We start from the raw sequence: 21,310 nt of genomic DNA on the forward strand, positions 1-21,310 counted from the left end.
GGGGAGCAGTGATGAGTTGGCATTGGGAAGCTACTGTCTCCTGCTTCCCCAGAGTCCAAACTAAGTTTTAATGAGAACTTTCCCCTAATATGTGCCAACAGCACTGAGCTTTTTAACTGCTTCCCAAACTGATAGCACACAAAATATTCCACTTAAGAACTGAAGCTCCAATGACACCTGTGTGCAAATAAACAGAGAGGTAAGCATACAGGAGTAAACATACCAGTTAGCTCAGTGACTTGAAAAGGCTTCCTTTAAAAATCAATACTGTGAACTGAGCTTCAAAATGTCTTATCTAAATCTTGATTGCAATTTTCATTGTAACATTTGTCTCTTTTTAAATAGGAGTTTAATTTTCTAGTCATTATTTTTATCAATTATAGATTATATAAATTCAGATTAAAGCCTTGGGATACATTGTGCGATTTAAGGCTGATTTTGGCTCCATTTTTGAGTCACATGACTGATTGTGAAAGTGGACCAAATTTCAGCCCAATCACTGATCACTTCCCGATCTCCTGCTCTCAACCAGACTTACACATTTCTGGCATCTTTGTAATTATGAGCGTCGGTTGCCTGCACTCGCATACTGAGAGCTGAGCCACGAGCCGATTCCCTGACTTGAGTCCTGTTTTTTTTTTCCTGCGCAAACTGTCAAGACAGCATCTAAAATCACCATGGCAACAGCATGCATTCCTGTTTGCTGTGTCTTCTCTTTCCTAGCAAGAAACATATGAATGAGAGAAACATAGGCAGGAAATAGCTGAGGACCTCCAGCTGTCAGGGAATATGTGTAAGCCCACTGTTTAGCTAGTTAGCTTGTGCTCATTAGTGATGTTGAGTGTTTGTGAGAGGGTTTTCAACGTTGTTTGTATTTTAGCCATGTATATGAGTACAACAAGATCTGACCTCAACTCCCATTTGTGGTATTTCTCAAAGGAAACTTCATCGATGCTTTACTCTTACAGTGTGAGATGACGTTCCAGCCTGACTGTCATATGATCGTTTCCGGCCTAAGTTACCGCTCTAGTTTATTCCTGAAACAAACGGGCCGACAGCAGTTGCTAACCCAGCTCAGCATGTTCTCATATCTAACCCCCACTCTTCTGCTCTGTGCTCTTCCTCATGTGTACTTATGTTGAGAGTGTCTCAGCGTGATCAAATATTGCACTTCAGTCACATTCTGTTGCAGCAGATTATGGATCCCTTTAGCTAAAAACGCCAATTTATCAGCAGAACAGAGACACTCCACCGATTGGTAAACGCTGTCTGTCTGCATGTTTATATCTGTGTGTCAGTGTGTGTGTACTCGTGTATTATCTGTATTCTTGTGTGTGTGTGTGTGTGTGTGTGTGTGTGTGTGTGTGTGTGTGTGTGTGTGTGTGTGTGTGTGTGTGTGTGTGTGAGCTGGTAGTTTTCCTCTCGAAGCTCATCAGTTCATATCCACCACCCACCCCACCGCAGCATGCAGTAAATAGAGTCTCCGCCACTCGTTGAGAAATGGCACAATTATCCCCCGCTGGTGAAATATGGGCCGGGATGCACCACTGCTTCTTCCCTACACAGTGTGTGTGTGTGTGTGTGTGTGTGTGTGTGTGTGTGTGTGTGTGTGTGTGTGTGTGTGTGTGTGTGTGTGTGTGTGTGTGTGTGTGTGTGTGTGTGTGTGTGTGTGTGTGTGTGTGTGTGTGTGTGTGTGTGTGTGTACCAAACACACAGAGCATAGCTGTCTTTCGTCTGCTCGCTCATTGTGATGTGCGCTCAACACTCAGGGAATTGTTCTCACTTTAGCAAGGTTGTGGCCGCACACACACACACACACACACACACTCATGCATACAAACATATGCAGGGTAAACTTGCGGACTGGCACATGCACATTCTGTCCTCGCAGTGCTTTTCACCCAGCATGCAGCATGCTGCAGTTTGAGCTGAGACCAGCACATAGAATAACTGAATGTCAGTCAGTCAGTGAGGTCAGTCTATCGATATCAAAAACATTCACAACAACCTACTGTGCATTCAATACTCTGGGTTGTGGAGCTAAATAACCTTTCTTTATGGTGGAGTCTTTGAGTTGTGTTTTACAGAGCTGGTCATTACAATGCTTAAAGTTATATTAATAAACAAGCAAAAACAAAAATCCCTGTTAACACACACAGATCAATTTTGCTCTTTTTGTATACAACACAGCCTCAAGCCTTCATCAGGAAAAATATTATACATCCAGGCAGTACTGCTATCATATATTCATTCATGCAAGAAATAGCCTGAGGAAAGAACGCACCAATCACACATTTGTAGCTCCTCTTAAGGAAGGCTAAATGAAGGTCAATGAAGCTTCTGTAGTTACAAACATCCACGTTAAAGAACTCTTCCACTTATAATATATCACAGCAGGTATACAAAATGACCTATACAGATGATTCAACAAAACAAAATGAAATGATTATTTTAACACAGAGAGAAATACAAAAACCAAATTGTACTAATAAAGAGTCCAGACCTAAGTTTTAATAAGTTAATAATAATGTTGATTCATTTCTATTCATGAGCTGATATGTATTGGAAGAGAGCTTGTCTCATTGGATTGGATTTGTAATTGTGATGGGTTTTTGTCAAATATTTGCTGTTATACTTTTTATTTGACACCTTTTAAATATATTTAATTCATGTGTTTTGACTTATGTTTGGCTGCTCATTGTTTTAAGGAGCCTGCTGCTGCTGCCTGTCTTTCTTTCTTTGACTATAGTCCTCTCTTGGAAAAGATTTCAAATCTCAATGAGTTTTCTCCTGGTTTTATAAACGTTAAATAAACGGGGAATTGCAAAAGGAGTCAGAGTTATAAAGTGTTCTTTTCTGAAACCCAAAAAGTATGTAGTAGAATAAATGGCTTTTGTTATTGAATCATCACTGTGGTGAGAGACCGGGCATTTAATCCATGCTGTTCAAGAAGAATGAATCACAAGTTAAAATAATGTTCTACTGTACATGAGTACACTAACTCTCAGGATGGATCACTGCTTTGCTTTTGGACCATTTAAAAAATGTCCATTGACTCCCTCAAATGTCAAAGGGCTTCACATTCATTTGAAGTCAGCCATAAACATAATGTTATTAACCTCAACCGATTTCTCTTTCCAATGTATTTTGACATTTAGGCTACTTTGCAAATTGCTTATTTTTAACTCAGTGGCAGTGAGAATGGAAAGTACGGCATCAACGCCAACCATGAGATGACTTATCTTAGTATATCGCCCCCAAGCCTTCAAAAGGTTATGTAGGTCGTTCTGAGTTAAAACATTTTGTTTTTGTCTTTGCAGGTATGGGAAAATAGTGTCAACCAAGGCCATACTGGATAAAAACACCAACCAGTGCAAAGGTGAGTCGTTCTTTTTCTGTCTCATGTACCCAGTCTGCCTACATTTAGACATCAGCCTGGAAACCCTGCCTCGTAAATAAGTGATTTAGGGACTCTCTGCCCTAATACCGCTGGAAGGTTCTGGGTAAACAACCTGTTCTTGGCTGGTTCTACCCTGCTTCAGAGGAAGTCAGAGTAAGCAGGCACACAGCCACCATCTCAGCCCCTCCCTGTCTGCTCTTCACTTTGCTATTTTTTCCCCATATGGAAAAAAAAAGTGTGTTTCAGTGAGAGGTCCATTTGTGTCTAAATGATGCGCACATGCAGAGATGACATCAGTGTCTCATTTGAAATTCCTACACACATTTCCAGGCTTGAGCATACATGCATAGCAGCCCAATTAGCGGGCTAACAAGCTAGTAAGGATTAGATAAACTGGAATTGTTTTTTACTGTCACCTTCTTGGAGTCTGTTTTCACTTCACCTGCTTGACATGGCTGTAAATGCATTTCACATGCTTTTCTGTTCGTTCACATTGCAATCAGTTCATAATGATAGAGACAATCTTCAGAGAATGAAGAATGAACGAGGGAGAGAGAGAGAGAGAGAGAGAGAGAGAGAGAGAGAGAGAGAACAGTGCGAAGAGGGATGAGGAGAAAAAAAAAAAGATTAGCGTGTGCTACTTGCCCCGAGGTGTCTGGCAGGACTGTTTAAGAGCTATTGAAGTTCCATCAATACTTTTAATTGCTTTTTGTGGTTTCCCGGGCTCTGAAGTGTGGCCTTTCAAGGTGAAGCTGCCTTCTTAACCCTGCTCCACACCTCCACTCCACCTCAGTTTATCCTTCTAGGCATGCTCTGGGTCAAAATGTTCAGGAAAGAAAGCTGTGCCTTAGAAAAGGGGGCTGATTAGCTTGACAGGGCCCTTTTTTTCCCTGAGTCCTGCAGGTTATTAAAGACAAGACTGGAGGCATGTTAGTAAGAGAGGATGTATCTGCAGGTCACAGGACACAGCAGAGGCTGGATTAAATAGGAGGCAAACAGAGTGGAGGGAGTTAAGGCAGATTCAAACCAGCAGAAGAAGAGAAAAAAAGAACCTCTCTGATTTTCTGTGAGGAAAATAAATAGTGTGCTCTTTTACAGGTTATTTCTCTGTGTGTCCAGCTGACCTGAGTTATGCACGGCACACACAAAAACTAGCTCAGCCAAGCACCGAGTTATGTGGGAGACAATGTTTCCCATAAGTCATCCTCCTGGAATGCTGCGCTGCGGTGATGCCAAGAAGCAAATATAAGCAGACGTAGTTTATAAGTGGAAAAGATGGTCCTGCTCTGCACCCAGGCAGAGAGAGAGAGGGGGGGGGGGAGTGGACACAGAGGAAGAAAACGTGTGAAGAGAAGTGCTGAGTAACCTTGAAGGGAAAATAATAATATAAATAATATGTCTTTACAGTTTGAAAGTCAAGTTTAGGAGAAGAGAACGTCCACAAAAACTGTGTTCCAGCTGCTAAAACGGCACATATCTTCCATGAATATCTCACCATCTCCTGAAAGGTGAGCAGGAATCTCAGCATAAAGCAGGAAAGTTTTCTCGCATTGAAATCCTGATGTGCTGCGGTGCGTCTGCGCTCCTTGTAACAAAGTGGAATCGGCACATCACCCTGATCCAGTCATGCATTGTTTCCAGTCATCTGACCCCCCTGACCCTGACACTTGTTTAAATGTCAGAGCGGCAGCTTATCACCACGTGCCACCATCACACGGCGAGCAAGCTGCCCCTCTCCTCCCGCTCCACCCCTGACAAAACAACGTGAGAAAAATGGGATAGAGACGAGGTCAGGAGCAGTCATCTCTGAGAGAGAGATAGTACGAGTTAAAACAAAAAGGGCAACATCTCTCACTCTGAGTGCCTTTTCTTTTAGTCTAGTTTGACTTTATATATCAGGTGTTGGAAAAAAGCGAATACATCATCATCATGAAGGAAATTGCTGTTGCAAAAATATATACATATTATTCAATTCAAAAAATTATTTTAGCCAATTTGGCTAACTTCACCACTACTTCATGGCTCCTCATGGTGGTGCTTATTAAATATATTTTGTAATGCAAACAGAACTTAATTGGTCAAAGAAGAAGTTGATTGAAGTCGATTAGAAGAAGAAGAAGACAGCGAGATAATGTCAGTGGTGAAACGAAGGATGAAGTGAGATAAGGGGTGAAACTATTCCCATCACGCAGTGAATAAACACATTAATCCTGCTCTTTAGCTTTTTGTATTCTCTTAATACGATTTGACAATGAATCAATATTTTTGTCCCGCAATATATCACTATCGAGAATTGATCGCTATCTCGGACCATTGTTGCGTGTCATATTGTGTCATGTCGTATCATTTCCCTGCAATTCCCATCCCTGTTTTAGGTCATGACATCTCTTCTTCCACTTTTGTTTTTTTAACTATGGTCTTATTCTGTGTTGTTGAAATGTATCCTGTAACAAGAGGAGCATAACTGATGAGCACAATATGATTATATTTCTAGACAAAAAAAATGAGAGGGTGAAGATGTTTGCATTTTAAAACACTTCTAAAAGTTTTTTTACATATTACACCCTATATTATGGCCACTTTAAGACTGTGCTCATTCTGCTAGTGCATGTAGCAACACAACCCTTATGTATGCTGTCATAAAGATTGCATTAATTTAGATGTAAGCTCCCCTTTTCCACAACGCAATATGATCATTAATCATCAATGATCATTTGCAGGGTGTTTCATTTGTCAATCATTTCCTTTAAGTACATATTCCTAGAGGCTCCTCTCTTCAGTTAACTGGGGGGCGGGGGGGGGGGGGGGGGCTCTGCAGCAACTTTTCAAAGTTATAAAATCCTGTCTTATTGTATTATAATCTGCTGTGCAGTTTTTTGGCATATGATAAGCTTTCAATTCCAGAGCTAATGAATAGAAAGTAGAAACTGTAAGTTTGTGATGTGTCACATTGTAGTCAGATAATATTGAAATTGAAATGAAACTGAGACATTGCAGAAAGGAACCATCTAAAGAATATTTACAGTATATAGTTATACCCAGATTGATTTTTACAGAGCACAAACTTGAGCTTTTTTGGGGTTTCTATCTATTAGTTGTTATTGAAGCAACTCACTAGTAGAACCAGGATTTTAATTTTTATAGATTTTAAAAAGTTCAAAAATGTTGTTTTATGTCTTTATTTCAGCATGTAAAGGGTTAAGCATGGTGCAGGTTCTACAAGATCACCTGGACTTTCAGCCTCTCTATATACTTGTGTCATCATGAAGGTTTGCATGTAAGATGCCACGACAGCTTCTTTACTTGAGTGAACAAACCAGAGCAGTACTGAAGAGATGAAAAGGAGTGTTTTTCATCCACTTATATAAGATGTAGAATCCCACTTAAAGTTAATATGCAGGTGTTAAAGGTTGAAGAAGCCTTTCATCAGCATGCATGTTTTATTCCTTGTGTCAATAAATGTTTTTAAAAACAGGATGACGGTGAGTGAGAGAGATGATAGAAGATGGAAAGCTGATGCTGTTTGAGATGGAATGGTTGCGCGTAGGAGTGGGGGGCTGTCTGTTGTGGAAGAAAGGCAGAAAAACAGTGATGATGCTTCCTGTATTACAGGTCAGGTGTTATGGAGACGCGTATTTTACTGTGCATATACAAACATAAACCAGCACAGGTATGGAGCCCACGCAGAATCACAAAAGCGCATTGTTCTCCGAGATACCATCCATCTATATGTTGAAGAGTCTGCCGTCCATAGACAAGTCTGTGCAGGTGCTATAGAGCCTCCTGTTTGAAATAGAACATCACAACAACTACACACTAAGACCATGTAATACACCTCTCCCACGCACTCAAACACAAAGGGTACGCACACACAAAGACTAATCGAACCCCCGCACGCACTCGCCATCCATCTGCCCGAGGTGCGTGCAGCTCTTGCAGCAGCAGCAGTGGCCGTGCAACAGATCTATCAATCCTCTCTCTAACATCCCAGCATGTGTGCCTGCCTGCCTGTTTCTGGCTGCTCCCCTGCACCACACAGGCCTTTCAATGAGCCTCTCTATCTTCCCAGCACTGACTCACTCCCTCTCCCTACCTTACTCTATGACACACACACACACACACACACACACACACACACACACACACACACACAAGCCGGGGTCACAACAGAAGCACATCAACTGTGCATGCTGATAAATACACACACACACACACACACACACACACACACACACACACACACACACACACACACACACATGTTTTGGATGTAGCCCGGCTCAGAGGAAACTGGGAACGGGAAGTTGTGAAAGGGCTTTAGGGCTGTCAAGCGCTGTGGGTAAGAGGAGGCATTCAGCTCTTCATCTCTCTTGCTCTCCACTCCTTCCCTCTTTGTGTTTTTTTTTCCTCCCTTGCGTACTCTATATCTATACATCTGTCTGTGCACTTTCACATTTACTGTAGAAATACAGCAGAGATTTGGGGGTTTGCATCACAGATGGAGCGGGGGTATTGAGGATGGCAGACGGGGAGAGAGAAAAGGAAAACCCTGAAACCGCTCATTTGCCATCCCCTGCCCACAAGGGCCTCTTAAAAGGAGGCGGCGGCGGCATTTGAAATAAAGCAGGGCTGACCGAATGGAGACATTTTATTTTCCCTGCCAGAGCCTGCAGGCAGAGGAAATGACCTCAGCCCGTTTAAAGGACCTCCGCTTCCTCCTCCGCCGCTGGGAGATAAGGCTGCGCCTGAGATTCACCGGACTGACTGGCGCTGTGCCGCGACGGACCACCGCACTGAATTGTGGGAGATTGATGAGATGAGGAGATAGTCTCCTGTGGCCTGTGTGTTCGGCAGTTTGTTGTTGTTCATTTCTTTGCCCTGGAAGTTGCCATCCATTTTTGCATGAGAACACTAAAAACTCACAAGGGCATGACATGAAGTCACATCTTGAAAGAATTACTGTCGCCTTTAGTCTATTACGTGGGTGACTCGATGTGAAACATTCTTACTTCTTGTTATGTCCCCAAAGATTGAATCATGTTTAAAGTTACAAAGATTAAAGCATCTTATTAGCTCATTGCCAGTTTGAAAAACACAAACTTATCATTTTTGTTTTTGCAAAATATCTGGGTATTCCGGGCTTCCACTTGTGCACGCTCCACCCTCCTGCTGTTGAATACTAAATCAATTTTAACAGCATACTGTATGCAGCCTCCATGCAATGCAGTTTAAAAGCCTGTCTCGGGCTTGACCATTACAATCTGAAGCATCCCTTTCCCCTACCACAGGATCAGCCTAATGGAGAAATATAGGCAATGTTACATTCTATAAAAGCAGATTTACTGCTTCATCAGAGCCTGAGTGGAGTATTGCATGACTCGGAGCATAAGGGCTATTGATAAATGAAGTGAAGCTCTCCAAAAAGGCCTGTTTCTCATTGTCATGCGCATGTGTGTCTGTGTATTTGGGGGTATGGAAGGAGGGGGGGGCGACAAAGGCAGAGAGTGCTTTTTGCATTGGATATTGGTTTCTCATTAGTGGGCTGAGATATAAACATTTGTCTATGTTGTACATAGTGCCGGCGCAATTAAGGATTCTCTCTGCCGCCCCCTCTGCCCTTTGAAAGTGAATTATGTGCAGATGAGAATCTCGACTGAAGAGCGGCCAACAGCGGACCTTTTCCAAATGCCTCTGTTACCTCAAAGCCGTTCCAGAAAGAAGGGAGATTGGCCGAAGGAGAGAGAGAGAGGGAGGGTTATTTCCTGCTTGCATTGCGTATTAATGACTCTAATTAGCAATAGCTGAGGGATAATCACATTGATTCCGACAGTTCAGCATGCACGCCCTCACTGGATGACATCCGAAGCCTTTGTTAGAACCCCAAATTGCATACTCACACAAAAATCTCTCTTCTTGCCCTCGACCCCCTCCCATGCATGCCCTCCAGTTGGCTGTTCATAGAAGAAGCGTCTGATTGGCCAAGTTTGTCATAAATAGAAGCAGCCAGGCCATCAGAGCTGCATTCCTCGAGCTCTGACCTTTTGTACTCCTTCACTTCCTGTTCTGTTTTTGCATGCAGTTTGGTCATGGACTGTGTGTGTGTGTGTGTGTGTGTGTGTGTGTGTGTGTGTGTGTGTGTGTGTGTGTGTGTGTGTGTGTGTGTGTGTGTGTGTGTGTGTGTGTGTGTGTGTGTGTGTGTGTGTGTGTGTGTGTGTGTGTGTGTGTGTGTGTGTGTGTGTGTGTGTGTGTAATCATTGTGTGGAGGTCGTACTGAGGTTAGGAGCCACGGAATCAAGGATCAAAATAAACAGAGGTTTCCCTGGAGTGTTTTTTCACACTGATCCATAGCAAATTTGGGGAATTTGCTCATTTTTTTAGTGTTAATCTTCACTTCCTGTTTATGGGATCCAAAGAGTGTAAAATATGAAATACATTTCAACATAGAGCAGTCTCTCTGTCGCAGATTTTTTTTTGTCATTACTGTGGCTTTCTTCTCAACTCTGTGGCTCAGTCCATTTCACAACACCTCCCAGAGTTTGCTGGCTTGTCCTGTTTGTTGACTAATGCCTCTGAGGGCACTGGTGGAAGGTGAGGGGGCAGACCCAGAGTCATCTCTTATCCTGGACCTAACCCGAGGATGGCAGGGGTTACCACAGAGCGAGATATAGCCTTGCAGTGACCTGCCAAGGCCCTGGCCCTCTCGCACACCGTTTGACTAATGATCATCCCCTTGATTAGTTAAAGAAGGCATAAATCATAACTGCAATGAAAAAGAAGTGGAAGAAGGCTAGCCGGGGGCGACGAGGCCGTTCCTCTTGAATGGCTAACAGAAATGGACTTTGTAGTTGTTCAGGGAGGAGGACACTTTGTCTCCGTCCATATTTTAGCTTTTAGTTTCTCTCTACCTGGAAATTTTCATCTTCTGAGGATGCTTGATCTCCATCGATCGCACCTTGTTCAAATATTTAACCAATCGTTTCATCTCGCTGGCGTGCTGTCGGGCGTAATACCTGACGTGATTACATTGCATATTACAAACTGCAGCTCAAACGGGTAAAACATTTTTGCGCACAAGATGGTACCCAGCATGAATACCAAAGTACGTAATCTCCAGGTATTATTAGAAGGGCAAGTATTTTAAGATTCTCTATAGGGGGAAGCGGAGTAGACGTGTGAACAAGGGACTTGCACCTGCTCGTTGTGTAGAGATGTGCTTATACAGCTTTTGGCATTTTCACATTAACAGGAAACCATAATGAGCAGCTATTCAAGGTTGTTTGACATTCTAACCTGAGTGTGAGAGAGTGTGAAACTGCTGCCGCACTTGTACTACCATGAATATACCATATGTTAACATGTGTGCCTGTATGTGCACGCTGGCATTTACACGGCTACCTTTGCCTAAGTGCTTTGGTGTATAAGTGTATAAGTGTGTATGTGTGTCTGTGTGTACTTTGAGATACTGGTGTTGGTAGCCACTCAGTTGTTTTACCACAGGTCTCATTTTAACAACCTCTTGACAAGTAATTAACACCCTTCAGGACTCAAACATTTCTGGAGTGCTCTTCACATGTTGCAGCAAACACATCAGGCTTGTGCTATTAAGCAAGCAAGCTGATGGAGCCACCAGCTAGCTGAGTGATTCCATTTACATTTCTAAAAAATACATTTTCACTGCCAGCAATGAGTAGATCTTCTTTAAATGTCTTAATACCTTATTTAAATCACTGTTCAGGTCTGTAAAGATAATCCCGTATCTCTAAAGAACTCTAATGTAAGCTAGAAGCTACTTCCTCCAAAACCTGTCTACATATTTCTTTATACAGTTTTTTAAGCACCACAGTTTGGACTGCGACATAATTCAAGCACTCTCTTCTAAAAGACATAGATATTTCAAATAGTCTCTCGACCGTCATGCTGAATTTAGAGCGGAAAATGTAGTGGAAAGCCATATGGTGCAGCATTAGAGCTAATGAGTGTGAATACATATGAATTCATTAGGAGAGGAAAAAGAAGAAAAATGATGAGGGGTAAAATGAACAAGAAAAAAATGCTGAGATAGAGGGGGAAGCCATATGTTAAAATACTTTAATATTGAGCTGTTTAAATGGTAATATGACATATATTTGCATATGTTACTATGGTACATTATACAGTGCATTTGCAGCCACAAAGTAGTTTCTCTGTAAAGAAGGAACAGGGGAAATCTGTTGCTAGCATCAGGGTTTGCATGAATGCAGAACAGTTCCAAATTGTTTTTTGCAGCTATATGCATCTATTCAGTTGCTGCAGTGCTGTTGTGCAGAACTCATCTATAACACTTGCACAGATATTGGATGAGGAATTTGTTTTTTCAGCCTCCTGTTCAGTTTGTCTTCTGCACAATGAGCTGCCAGTGGCCCCATTGGCCCTGAGCCCTGGCACGTTGCCCTCTGCAGATCCCGACTGCAGCTCTCTGACAAGGACACTCCTCCACCTGCGAGAGAAAATGACAAGAAATACAATACGGCCAATAGGCTGGCTGCTTCAGCCCGAGACAAATGCCTTAGCTATAAATCCATGTTGCAGGGTTGATAAGTTAATTGCCTGTACTGCTATCTTTTTTCTTGTGTCTCATATGGAAGAACCTTCTGTGAGAGTTATTTGGCATCAGATAGGTACTGTCTTCAAGCATAGGACAGGCAGTATGGAGACACAGGATGAGAAAATGAGGGACCTTTCTTTTGAAAAGTACCAAGAGCTGCAGTCTGTGCATGCATGAAAGATTTTGCATAAGTTTGTGGTTGCACATTTTGCTGATTTTACCTCATCTTTGAGTAGAAACATTATGTGGGAATGCGGTGTTTGCAGAAGGAAGCATGCTTGTTGATTTTTATAGGATCCAAGATGAGACAGGGATGTAGTATATTTGGAGAAGTGTTGCTGTATGACTTGTCACTTCTCTCTGGTGGTAACGCTCTGACAACATGGATGTGGTCAGAAGTCTGTTGCCTAAAGCTAACAGTTTAATTCCACAACATTAAAATGAAAATGAATTGCAGATGTTTCTCTGTGGGATCCTTCTATTGAATGGCCGATTTGTGTTCCTCCCCTGTTTACTCACTAAGGCACATATGCAAACGAGAAAGCTGGAGGTCACACGCAAGCATTTTGTACCCACCCATGCAACAAACACATAAGCACAGAAACATGCAATCATGCACACTCATCCCCCCACATGGTTTTGCAGAGGGTTACCACAGAATTTATCATCCATCAGCTGCTGGTTGGTGCAGGATAAATGGAGGAGGATGGAGGAATGCAGTTCCAGCGAGGATGCTCTCCTCTGGGTTTGGAGACGGACCAAGGCGGTCTCAACTTGGCCACAGTTATAGTCATGGATGCCATGTCGCTATTTAAAAGCCCATGTTCTCCCCTCAGTGTTTGCACAGCTCACCACAGCCTCCCTAAACCACCACCTACCCTCCCTACAGGGCACAGAGGGGCTTGTTGAGTACCAAAATTGGACCAAGACATATTTAAATGCACAAGTTATAAAGTGTTTCAGAAGATTCTTTTCATTCTCTATTCTTAAAGGACATGTCTTAAGAGATGTGTAATTTCTCAAAGGCAGATTAGTAGTCTCCTTGAAACTATCAATAATTTATGTGGTCTATTAATCTGAATTTCCAATGAAGAGAAAAGCTAATTAAAAGAAGAAATAAATATACTCATGACACCATCCAATACCTAAGTGACTGCTGCAAATCTTTGTGTTGCACATCAACCGTCCAACAACATTATGGTTTACAGGGATTTAAAAAATTGAAAAAAATCAAAGTTGTCTAGTGCTGACGACAATACTTTATTGTCCTCCGGGGGGAAATTTGTTCTCACCGCTTTGCACAGTTGGTATAGATGAAGAAAACCTTTAACAGCAGGTAGAATACACATCACAAAGAAAGGGCCAGTCAGCGTGGAAGCATGTTTAGGGCCTCAATCGCTGAGGGGACAAAGCTCTTTTTGAAATGTGCCCTCTTCCAGGTCAGGGTTCTGTATCTCCGACCCGATGGTTGAAAAAGAAAGAGTGGATTGAGTGGGTGAGAGGGGTCCTGGGCTCTGTGAGTCAGGGCTCAGTAGTTGAGTTGTGAGATGTTTTGGGTAGGTAGGCCTATGATTTTCAAAGTAATATTTGTGATACGGGGGTGAGTTTATTTTTGTTCGTAACATTGAGCATATTGAAGAAACAGGCTGAGCAGTAGAGGAGGATGGGTTGGATGATGCTTTTATGCAAACGAAATAGGAGGTGAGACCGACAAGGCTCTCAGTTTTTGTATGGCCGAAAGTCTTTGCTGGCAGCGTTTACGAGTGTCGGTGGTGTGTTGATCATAGCTGAGTTTTTTGTCCAGGGTGAGTCCAAGATATTTAGCGGAGTTTACCATTTCAACAGTTTCATTGTTAAGTGCAACTATGGCTGTGTCATCCAAGTATCTGAAGTGTGTGGTGACTGTTGAGGGCTGGTGCAGTCGTTGGTATAAAGTGGAAGCGAGTAAGTACACATCCCTGGGGGGCTCCAGTGTTAGTGTGATGGTGGAAGATATTGCAGAGCCAACAAAAAAGCTGACAAAATCATTGATTGATAGGCAGAATAAAAAAATAATCAAATTAATAGTCATTCACAGAGACAAATATTGATTCAATTCAATTAAGTTTCAAATGTTTGCTCATTGGATCTGATGTTTTTTTCTATTAATTTAGTGCAGAACTCACCAAGTCAACCATCAAATATGTGTCTTTTTTCTTGATAAATGACACAGCTATTCCATTCTAAAATTATTCAGCTATTTTTCATCACTACATGGTAATTCTGCAGTTCTTTCCCATAAAATAGAATTCCTAATAGTGGTATTTCTACACACACACACACACACACACACACACACACACACACACACACACACACGTATACTTGTTAATCTGCTAATGGTACTCAGAGCTAGGTCAACAAGATGCACACAATGCAGGATGGAACATAAAGCTGTAATACTGCTGTACCATGAATCATAAGAATCATATTACAGGCAGTGCTATGCATATTTGTCCATGGAGTGGCCCATCTATCTCCTCTATTAACCATAATCACTTTTAAACATGCAAAGTACGAATTATTAACATGCGTGCAACCACACTGATAAATCACACATGTGCAACATCAGCTTCAGAACTCTTCTTGATGACTCACAAGGATGTAAACAATTACACTGTTTGCCCCATACACCATTGTAATGCTCTGTGACTTGTAGTTGATTCATTATTCATACTTAGGGCATTATTATTCCATTGTGTGCGCTGCAAAATGGGATCATTAGCATTGAATATGAGAATGTGAAAAATGGAAATATTGGGGAAATTGGTGGTGGATATAGTGGGGTAGGAAACCCCAAACAATCCCCACTATTAGCAGATAAAGAATGGTAATGTTCCCAGAAGTAATTAGGATTAGCATAATTTGACGGTGCATGAATGATGCATGGATGATTGATATGTCGATACACACAATGTAATGAGTCCCTTATCTCCACTCTTCACTGAAGACTTTTGTGTGAAGCTAACCCGAGGTGCCATCTAGTGTAGTTGTAGACTTCCCAAGGGGGGGTAGGGGAGGAGGGCTGCCCTAATGCACACAGACACATTCACACAAGGAGCAGAAACTCTGGGGCTACGGTAAAGTAAGAGCAGTGGTAGCATTGCACCATCCTGAAATACCTGATTGAAGACTGTGCTTTTATCTTGAAAGGCTCCCAGTTCGAGACAGACCAGGAAATATGATACAGCAGCTCATGTTCTCTTTATTTTCTCTCAGAAAGACAGCCTTTGTCTCTTTACATGAAGTGTGTACTTACATGTCTTTCTGTGTGTGTATTGTATACTTGCACTTGAGCCACTCGGTGTGTGCATTTTTCGTGTTGCAGCTGCACAGCTTTATCAGCAACTGTGCATGTAGTCGGTCACTTTGAGCTGCTTTTAAGTGACAGCTATTGATCGGACGTTTGTGTTGTTGCAGAGGCTTCAAAGCTGCACCTTGCCCTCTGCCTCCCACTCGAGATAGTAACACAAGAGTACCTGCAGCAATAAAGCACGCACTGTACTCGGCTTCACTTTCTTAAAGCGGTACCTTCATGCATCTGTGTGTAAGTGTGTGTGTGTGTTGTTGAAGTGTGTGAGCTGTGATGTTTTAAATTTAGCGTAACGTCTCCTGACCCTGACGCTTCTTCACTACTTAATCATCTTTTTTTCTTCTGCTCATTGACTTATCTAGGATCTGTATATGCACTTTGAAACATTCACATACTCAAAGATAGTGTGTAGCACTTAGATCAACGCTGTGAATTATAGAATGAATAGGAATAGACAGTTTTTTTGAGTAAAAGAAACATTCTTGACTTCTGGTCATGGCGGCTAGCTAAGTGGTCGTGGTTACTCATGATCTGTTGCTAATCTTGAAATAATACTGCTCACTCAATCCCAAACAAGAAAAAGTGGCACATCTTAAACACAGGTAAAAGAAGTGAATATGCCAAGACAAGGAGTCAAACAGAAACATAACAACTGAAGAGCTTTTTAATGAACTAAACGTGTCGGGGTCTGACCACAAAGATGAAGATGTGGCAGGTTCATCAGAAAGGTAACACAGATAACACTGAAAACATGGAAAACCCTTCTAATATGGACATAATAAAGAAACATTCTTACTTCAAGTTCTGATGGTTTTAAGCCTACGATAGTTTAAGGACTCATCTCCTGATTCAACAGGATCAAAGACAAGTTAAAATCATCAACATAAAAGGTCCTCACTGATAGAGAATGTGGACAAAGTCTGTATTTCATTAACAGCTTTGTTGAGTGCTCCATTCTGATTTATTAATTATGGCACTCTAAGATGTGTTATTTCTGTAAAGCAGACAGCTGCTATAAATAACTGACTGTACGGATATAGTTCTGATCACTGTCTCTGTTGGTTTAAATCTGCAGAAAGGAGTCGTGTTAATTTGACTTAAGCCTGTTTAGGATGGAGTAATTGATTGAAACATGGGCTAAAATTACAGAGGCAAGGATCAGCAGAAGACACATGAAGTAAGCACTAAAGGGAACATGGTATGGGCTGTGTTTTTTTTTTTTATCAACATATTTTTATTAAAGCAAGTTCAAAACATACAGTGCAATTGGGATACAGTCAACATTTTTTTTTTTCCCTCAGAAACATTCAAAAACCCAATATCCCTTCACCCTGTAAACAACCCTCCCAGACCAACAAATAGACCTCTTAGTTTAAAGACAAGAATAAAAGTGCAAGATTGGAAAACTTCACAGAGAAAATAAATAAAATACAGGCATGAGAGGACAGGATCAGTATCAATCAGCAGGCGAAGGTGTACTACTGCAATACCTCGTCAGGTGAGAGTTTCTCAAAATATAGAAAATAGAATTTAATTTTCTCCAACTTAAGGAGAAATAAGACATCGTGCAGCCATGCTTTGAAGGAGGGAGGTTGTGAAGATTTCCATAAGAGAAGGATTTTCCTGTGGGCAATTAAAGAGACCTACTGAAAATAGTTATATGTGGGGATGGATTGATGTTTATACCTAAAATGTCAGAGATGGACTTAAAGAAGGACTGCCAATAATTAACTAATTTAGAACAGGACCAAAACATGTGAGTCAGGTTGCAAGGAGCCTGAGAGCATCCACCACAAGTTTCATCAATTGTATCCGGAAATATTCTGGAGAGTTTATATTTGCTGTAATGAAGTCTGTGGAGCACTCTAAACTGGATAAGAGACAGCCTAGCGCAGCTAGAAGAAGAATTAACAGCCCCAAGCGCCTTTTCCCAGAAATCCTCAGAAAGGTTGGTTTGTAATTCGCTTTCCCAATCAGCCTTGATCTTTTTTACCGTGGACTCGTCAGTTGTAAACAGGAGGTCATAAAGGAAGGAAACCTGACCTTTGGGCAAGATTCTTGCCTTGAGTGCCAAATCAATGACACTGGGGTTTGGAACATGAGGAAATGCCGGTGAGTGGGTCCTAGCAAAATCACGGAGCTGAAAATATCGAAAGAAGTCTGAGCCATTTAAATGGAATGCAGAACGTAATTGGTCGAAACTGGCAAAAACATCATTAATGTATAAGTGGGTGACAAAGATGCAAATCGTGGGTCAATCCTAGCTGGTATAAAAGGGTGATTATTACAGATGGGTGATATATTTCAGGTCAAGTTTGTGCATTGAATTACTTTTTTTTTTTTAAAAGCTGTGTAATAAGTGATATAAAGTACGGTAGGTAAGTTGTTTGACTGACAATAAACCCCTTGAGGAAGAGATAACACATCTGTGCGTCACCCTGTCAGTGTTTCTCTTCTACATTACAACACACTCACTGTGCATTATCCCTGAATACACACCAACGCTGGACCTTTCATGTCAGTCAGCTGCTGCCTAAAGGCATGAAGCTTTGATGCTGCTCCAACAAATATATCCAAGTATGCTTCAATTTTCTTTTCAAAATGATGATAAAAATAGGAACGCATGTAGCGAAGCTGCTTTATTGTTTTTGTAAATGTCCCTTTTATGAGCAGCTTATAGAAATGAAATGTGTCGACCTAGGATTCCTTCACTATACAGCTGGAGCAGTAAGTTTCATACTGAAAGTAATTAAGTACTAAAGCAGAGTTCACACATTCATACAAAGACTCTGACTGTTCCTTCAGCTCCACAATCATCTTGCCTGATAGAAGCACAAGCTAGACGTATCTGTCTTTCAATTATTATTCTCTTTTTCCCAACTGAACCTGCCTTTAAGATTTTCACCCTGTTGCTACAAATCAAACATCCCATATTAGAGAGTCATTACACTCATATCATCCACAATAACAGCACAGGCGAGGAGCAAACTGGATTTATTACTGCAGGCAGCTTGCTGAGTGTCAGTTCAGTCTTCTTCAGTGCAGTCAGCTGACCCCAAATAACCCCCGTCCTCACTCTGCCTCTCTTTAGAGCACTCTCTCTCCTCCTTCCTCTCACTTCTTCCTCCATTTAGAGCCACATGAATATAGGTCAGCATTCTCTAAAATCCTCATCCTGCTGAAAGTTTGATAAGTGCACTCCAGGTGGTAGTCGGCAGAATATTATATTGTGTGGGTCCAAGTGTCCACATTAGGGATCCTATGATTATTAAAGATAATCTGCCATCGCCTAGAGAGCCTCAGCAACATTCTGTGGTTCTCTTAATGTGCTGTTAATATATTCTCAAATCCAAAGAACAATATGTTTTTATTTTATTTTACTGTTTAAAGGGTTCTTTCCCATAAATCACACAAACACTTCCCTCTGGTGGTGTGTAACCTAGTTTTGTTTTTCTTGGTCATGTTTACACAGAGACATCCATCTCTTTGTGGTGCTCACACCAATAAAAATGTAGTACAAACAAAAAATTCAACAGCAATGTCTCTTTCAATAAACAGTATCCCTGTTACTCTATATGTTCAGAGCCATGATGAACATAGAACCCTGAAAACAAATAAAAAATAAATGGAGAAACAAGTAAAATGGTATTTCTTCAACAATTTAATCCAGAGTCCAAAAGTGAATGACATGCTGGCATGCACTGTCAACCAATAAAGAGAGATATGTTACTGAGAAGCCCCAGTATAAGTGAGAGTACATCAACTACAGCCTTCATTCAGACATCACTGTGCTCAACAGCCGTCAGCATCAGAACAGCTCCTGAGAATAGAAGCCACACTCGTTTTTTTCATCAAGATGAATAATTTAAGTAAGTGGTTTTGAAGGAATTTAGGAATTTTACAAAAATGAAAACCAAATTATTTATCATTGATTTCATTAAGGATACTCTTACACCTGGATCGTTTGGAAAGGTTCTTCCTAAACAGGAGTTGTAGCTCAGGTCATATATGAATACAGCAATCCCACTGTGATGTGGAACAACACAAGCGAGCTGAGATCGCCTAAACGAGGGGGTCTTAACTCTAGTTCAACAACTGGTTTAGTTCAGCGGTGTTTGTCCAGTTTTGTGTGTGTGTTGGCGCGACAGTGCTCAGTGGATTTCTGAGAGCCCCCCTTGGTCATGCACTGACTCACAGGTTAGGAAAGGTCTTTATTTTTGTGAGTGGTGTCGATGAGGACTTGACCTCCTCGCTGCTCCTATACAAGCCTGGCATTGTTTTGTTTGTTTGTTAACTATCTGACGTGAGTTAGCATCTTAGAGCTGTCCCACAGTGAAGAAGTGTGACTTGTAGGCATGACATTTGTTTACTTACGCAGAGGGGAAATGATGCTGTGATGTAATGGCTTAAGGACATCCCTGGGTTGGTGTGTATTTTTGCCAGCTTTACAATATTTAAGAACACAAAAAGACCCAGGAGAAAAAAGCAACAATTTATCAAAGCTTTCCTTGAGAACCTGCAAGTGAAATGTTAGTTACTGGTTTTACTTTATAAACATTGAATATTAAATCATGAAAAACACCAAACGAGGACATATCTTCGAGGACGTGTGTGCATACCACTTAACAGTCTATGCCAAGGCTTGTTGGAGATGTGATTGTTGGCCTGACAAAGACACATTGTGTTGTTTGTCTGTCACCCATCTGTAGTTCCATGAAACCTGTGCACAACGGGGTGTTTGGAATATCTGCTGTAACAGGGAGACTGTGAAAATACACATGTTTCACTTCCTTAACTGCCAAAATCCACCTCTATTATATTTGGAAGGAGGGAATAGTGTTGGAAAAAGATCATCATTCCTGGCTAGAGAATATTTAAACTATGAGCATGGCTAGATACGACTGAAGCGAAGAGAAAAAGTGTGTTTTGTTTTTTTGTATTTGAGTGGAAAGGACTCTCTTCAAGGGCTGTGCAATGGATCACAATTTCATATTGTGATTTTAGCATGTACAATTAACACGTCACACAAGCCTGAATTCATCACAATAAATGAAAAAAAAAAAGTTTCTTTCAGTAAGCATGAATATGTTTTACCTTTCAGATGGAGGCTGGGTGTAATGGCATGCTTTCACCCCACGTTGATTCAGTCTTATAAAGCTAAACATCAAGCTAGCTATCAGCTAAAAAATGCTTTTTTTGATTATTTTGTAATCAGGAGGGATAGGTTGCAAACACAGCTAACATGGGATACATGAATAATAGCATATATATCTTTACATCTTTGAGTTATAGCCAATATGCAGTTTTGTTTAGTTTATTGTTCTTCATATTGTTATCGCAGTATTCATCACACATTGTCATTTTTTTCTCTTCATCTCTTTTTGGTCTTTTACTGACCAAATAGGCCAAGTTGGTGAATGCGCTATCTCCTTGCTTCCTGTTTAAAAAAATACACTTGATAATATCTACTTTTTGAAGAGAGAGTTCAGTTTGACGGACAGTCACAGGTATTTGAATCGCTCACTCTGGCTCTTCATATTTCTACAATTAGGGCCCGATCTCTCCCAGCCGCACTCCAGCAGCCGGCCATTAATCAATCACACTCCAATTCTCCTCCGCCACAGGTTATGATTTTCACATTACTCCACACTCCTTTACCTCCATCAGGCAGGGAAATGACCCTAACACCCTCCTCCTCCCCCTAACCACCTCAGCCACGCTTACATCTCCATAGTGAGGCGTTTGTTGGAGGGAAACTGCACATGAGAAAATAAAGTATTATGTGTGCGCTCACATCTGAGTTACTACATGACGGGGTAACCTCGGCCGCAAGTCTCTCCCTGCCTCACACCCATTATCCTTTTCTAATTACACTTTCCTTCTGAAACAGCGGATCAGAGGGCGCCATTGACTGCTTTTAATCTGCCACCAAATTTTAATTAACACAGACGTGACCCCCGTCTCCGATACATCC

General features: G+C 41.4%; 1 protein-coding gene across 1 annotated transcript in view; it reads left to right on the forward strand.

Annotated features, from left to right (window-relative positions):
• rbms3 (RNA binding motif, single stranded interacting protein) overlaps positions 1–21,310 on the forward strand; it is a 306,064-nt gene that overhangs the window by 133,092 nt on the left and 151,662 nt on the right. The window contains exon 5 of the mRNA XM_020640216.3: positions 3,321–3,379. Coding sequence (XP_020495872.1) covers positions 3,321–3,379 — 59 coding nt within the window. The remainder of the gene's footprint in view (positions 1–3,320; positions 3,380–21,310) is intronic.

Source organism: Labrus bergylta, chromosome 19 (genome assembly GCF_963930695.1).
Source record: "Labrus bergylta chromosome 19, fLabBer1.1, whole genome shotgun sequence".
In the NCBI taxonomy this organism is placed as follows: domain Eukaryota; kingdom Metazoa; phylum Chordata; class Actinopteri; order Labriformes; family Labridae; genus Labrus; species Labrus bergylta.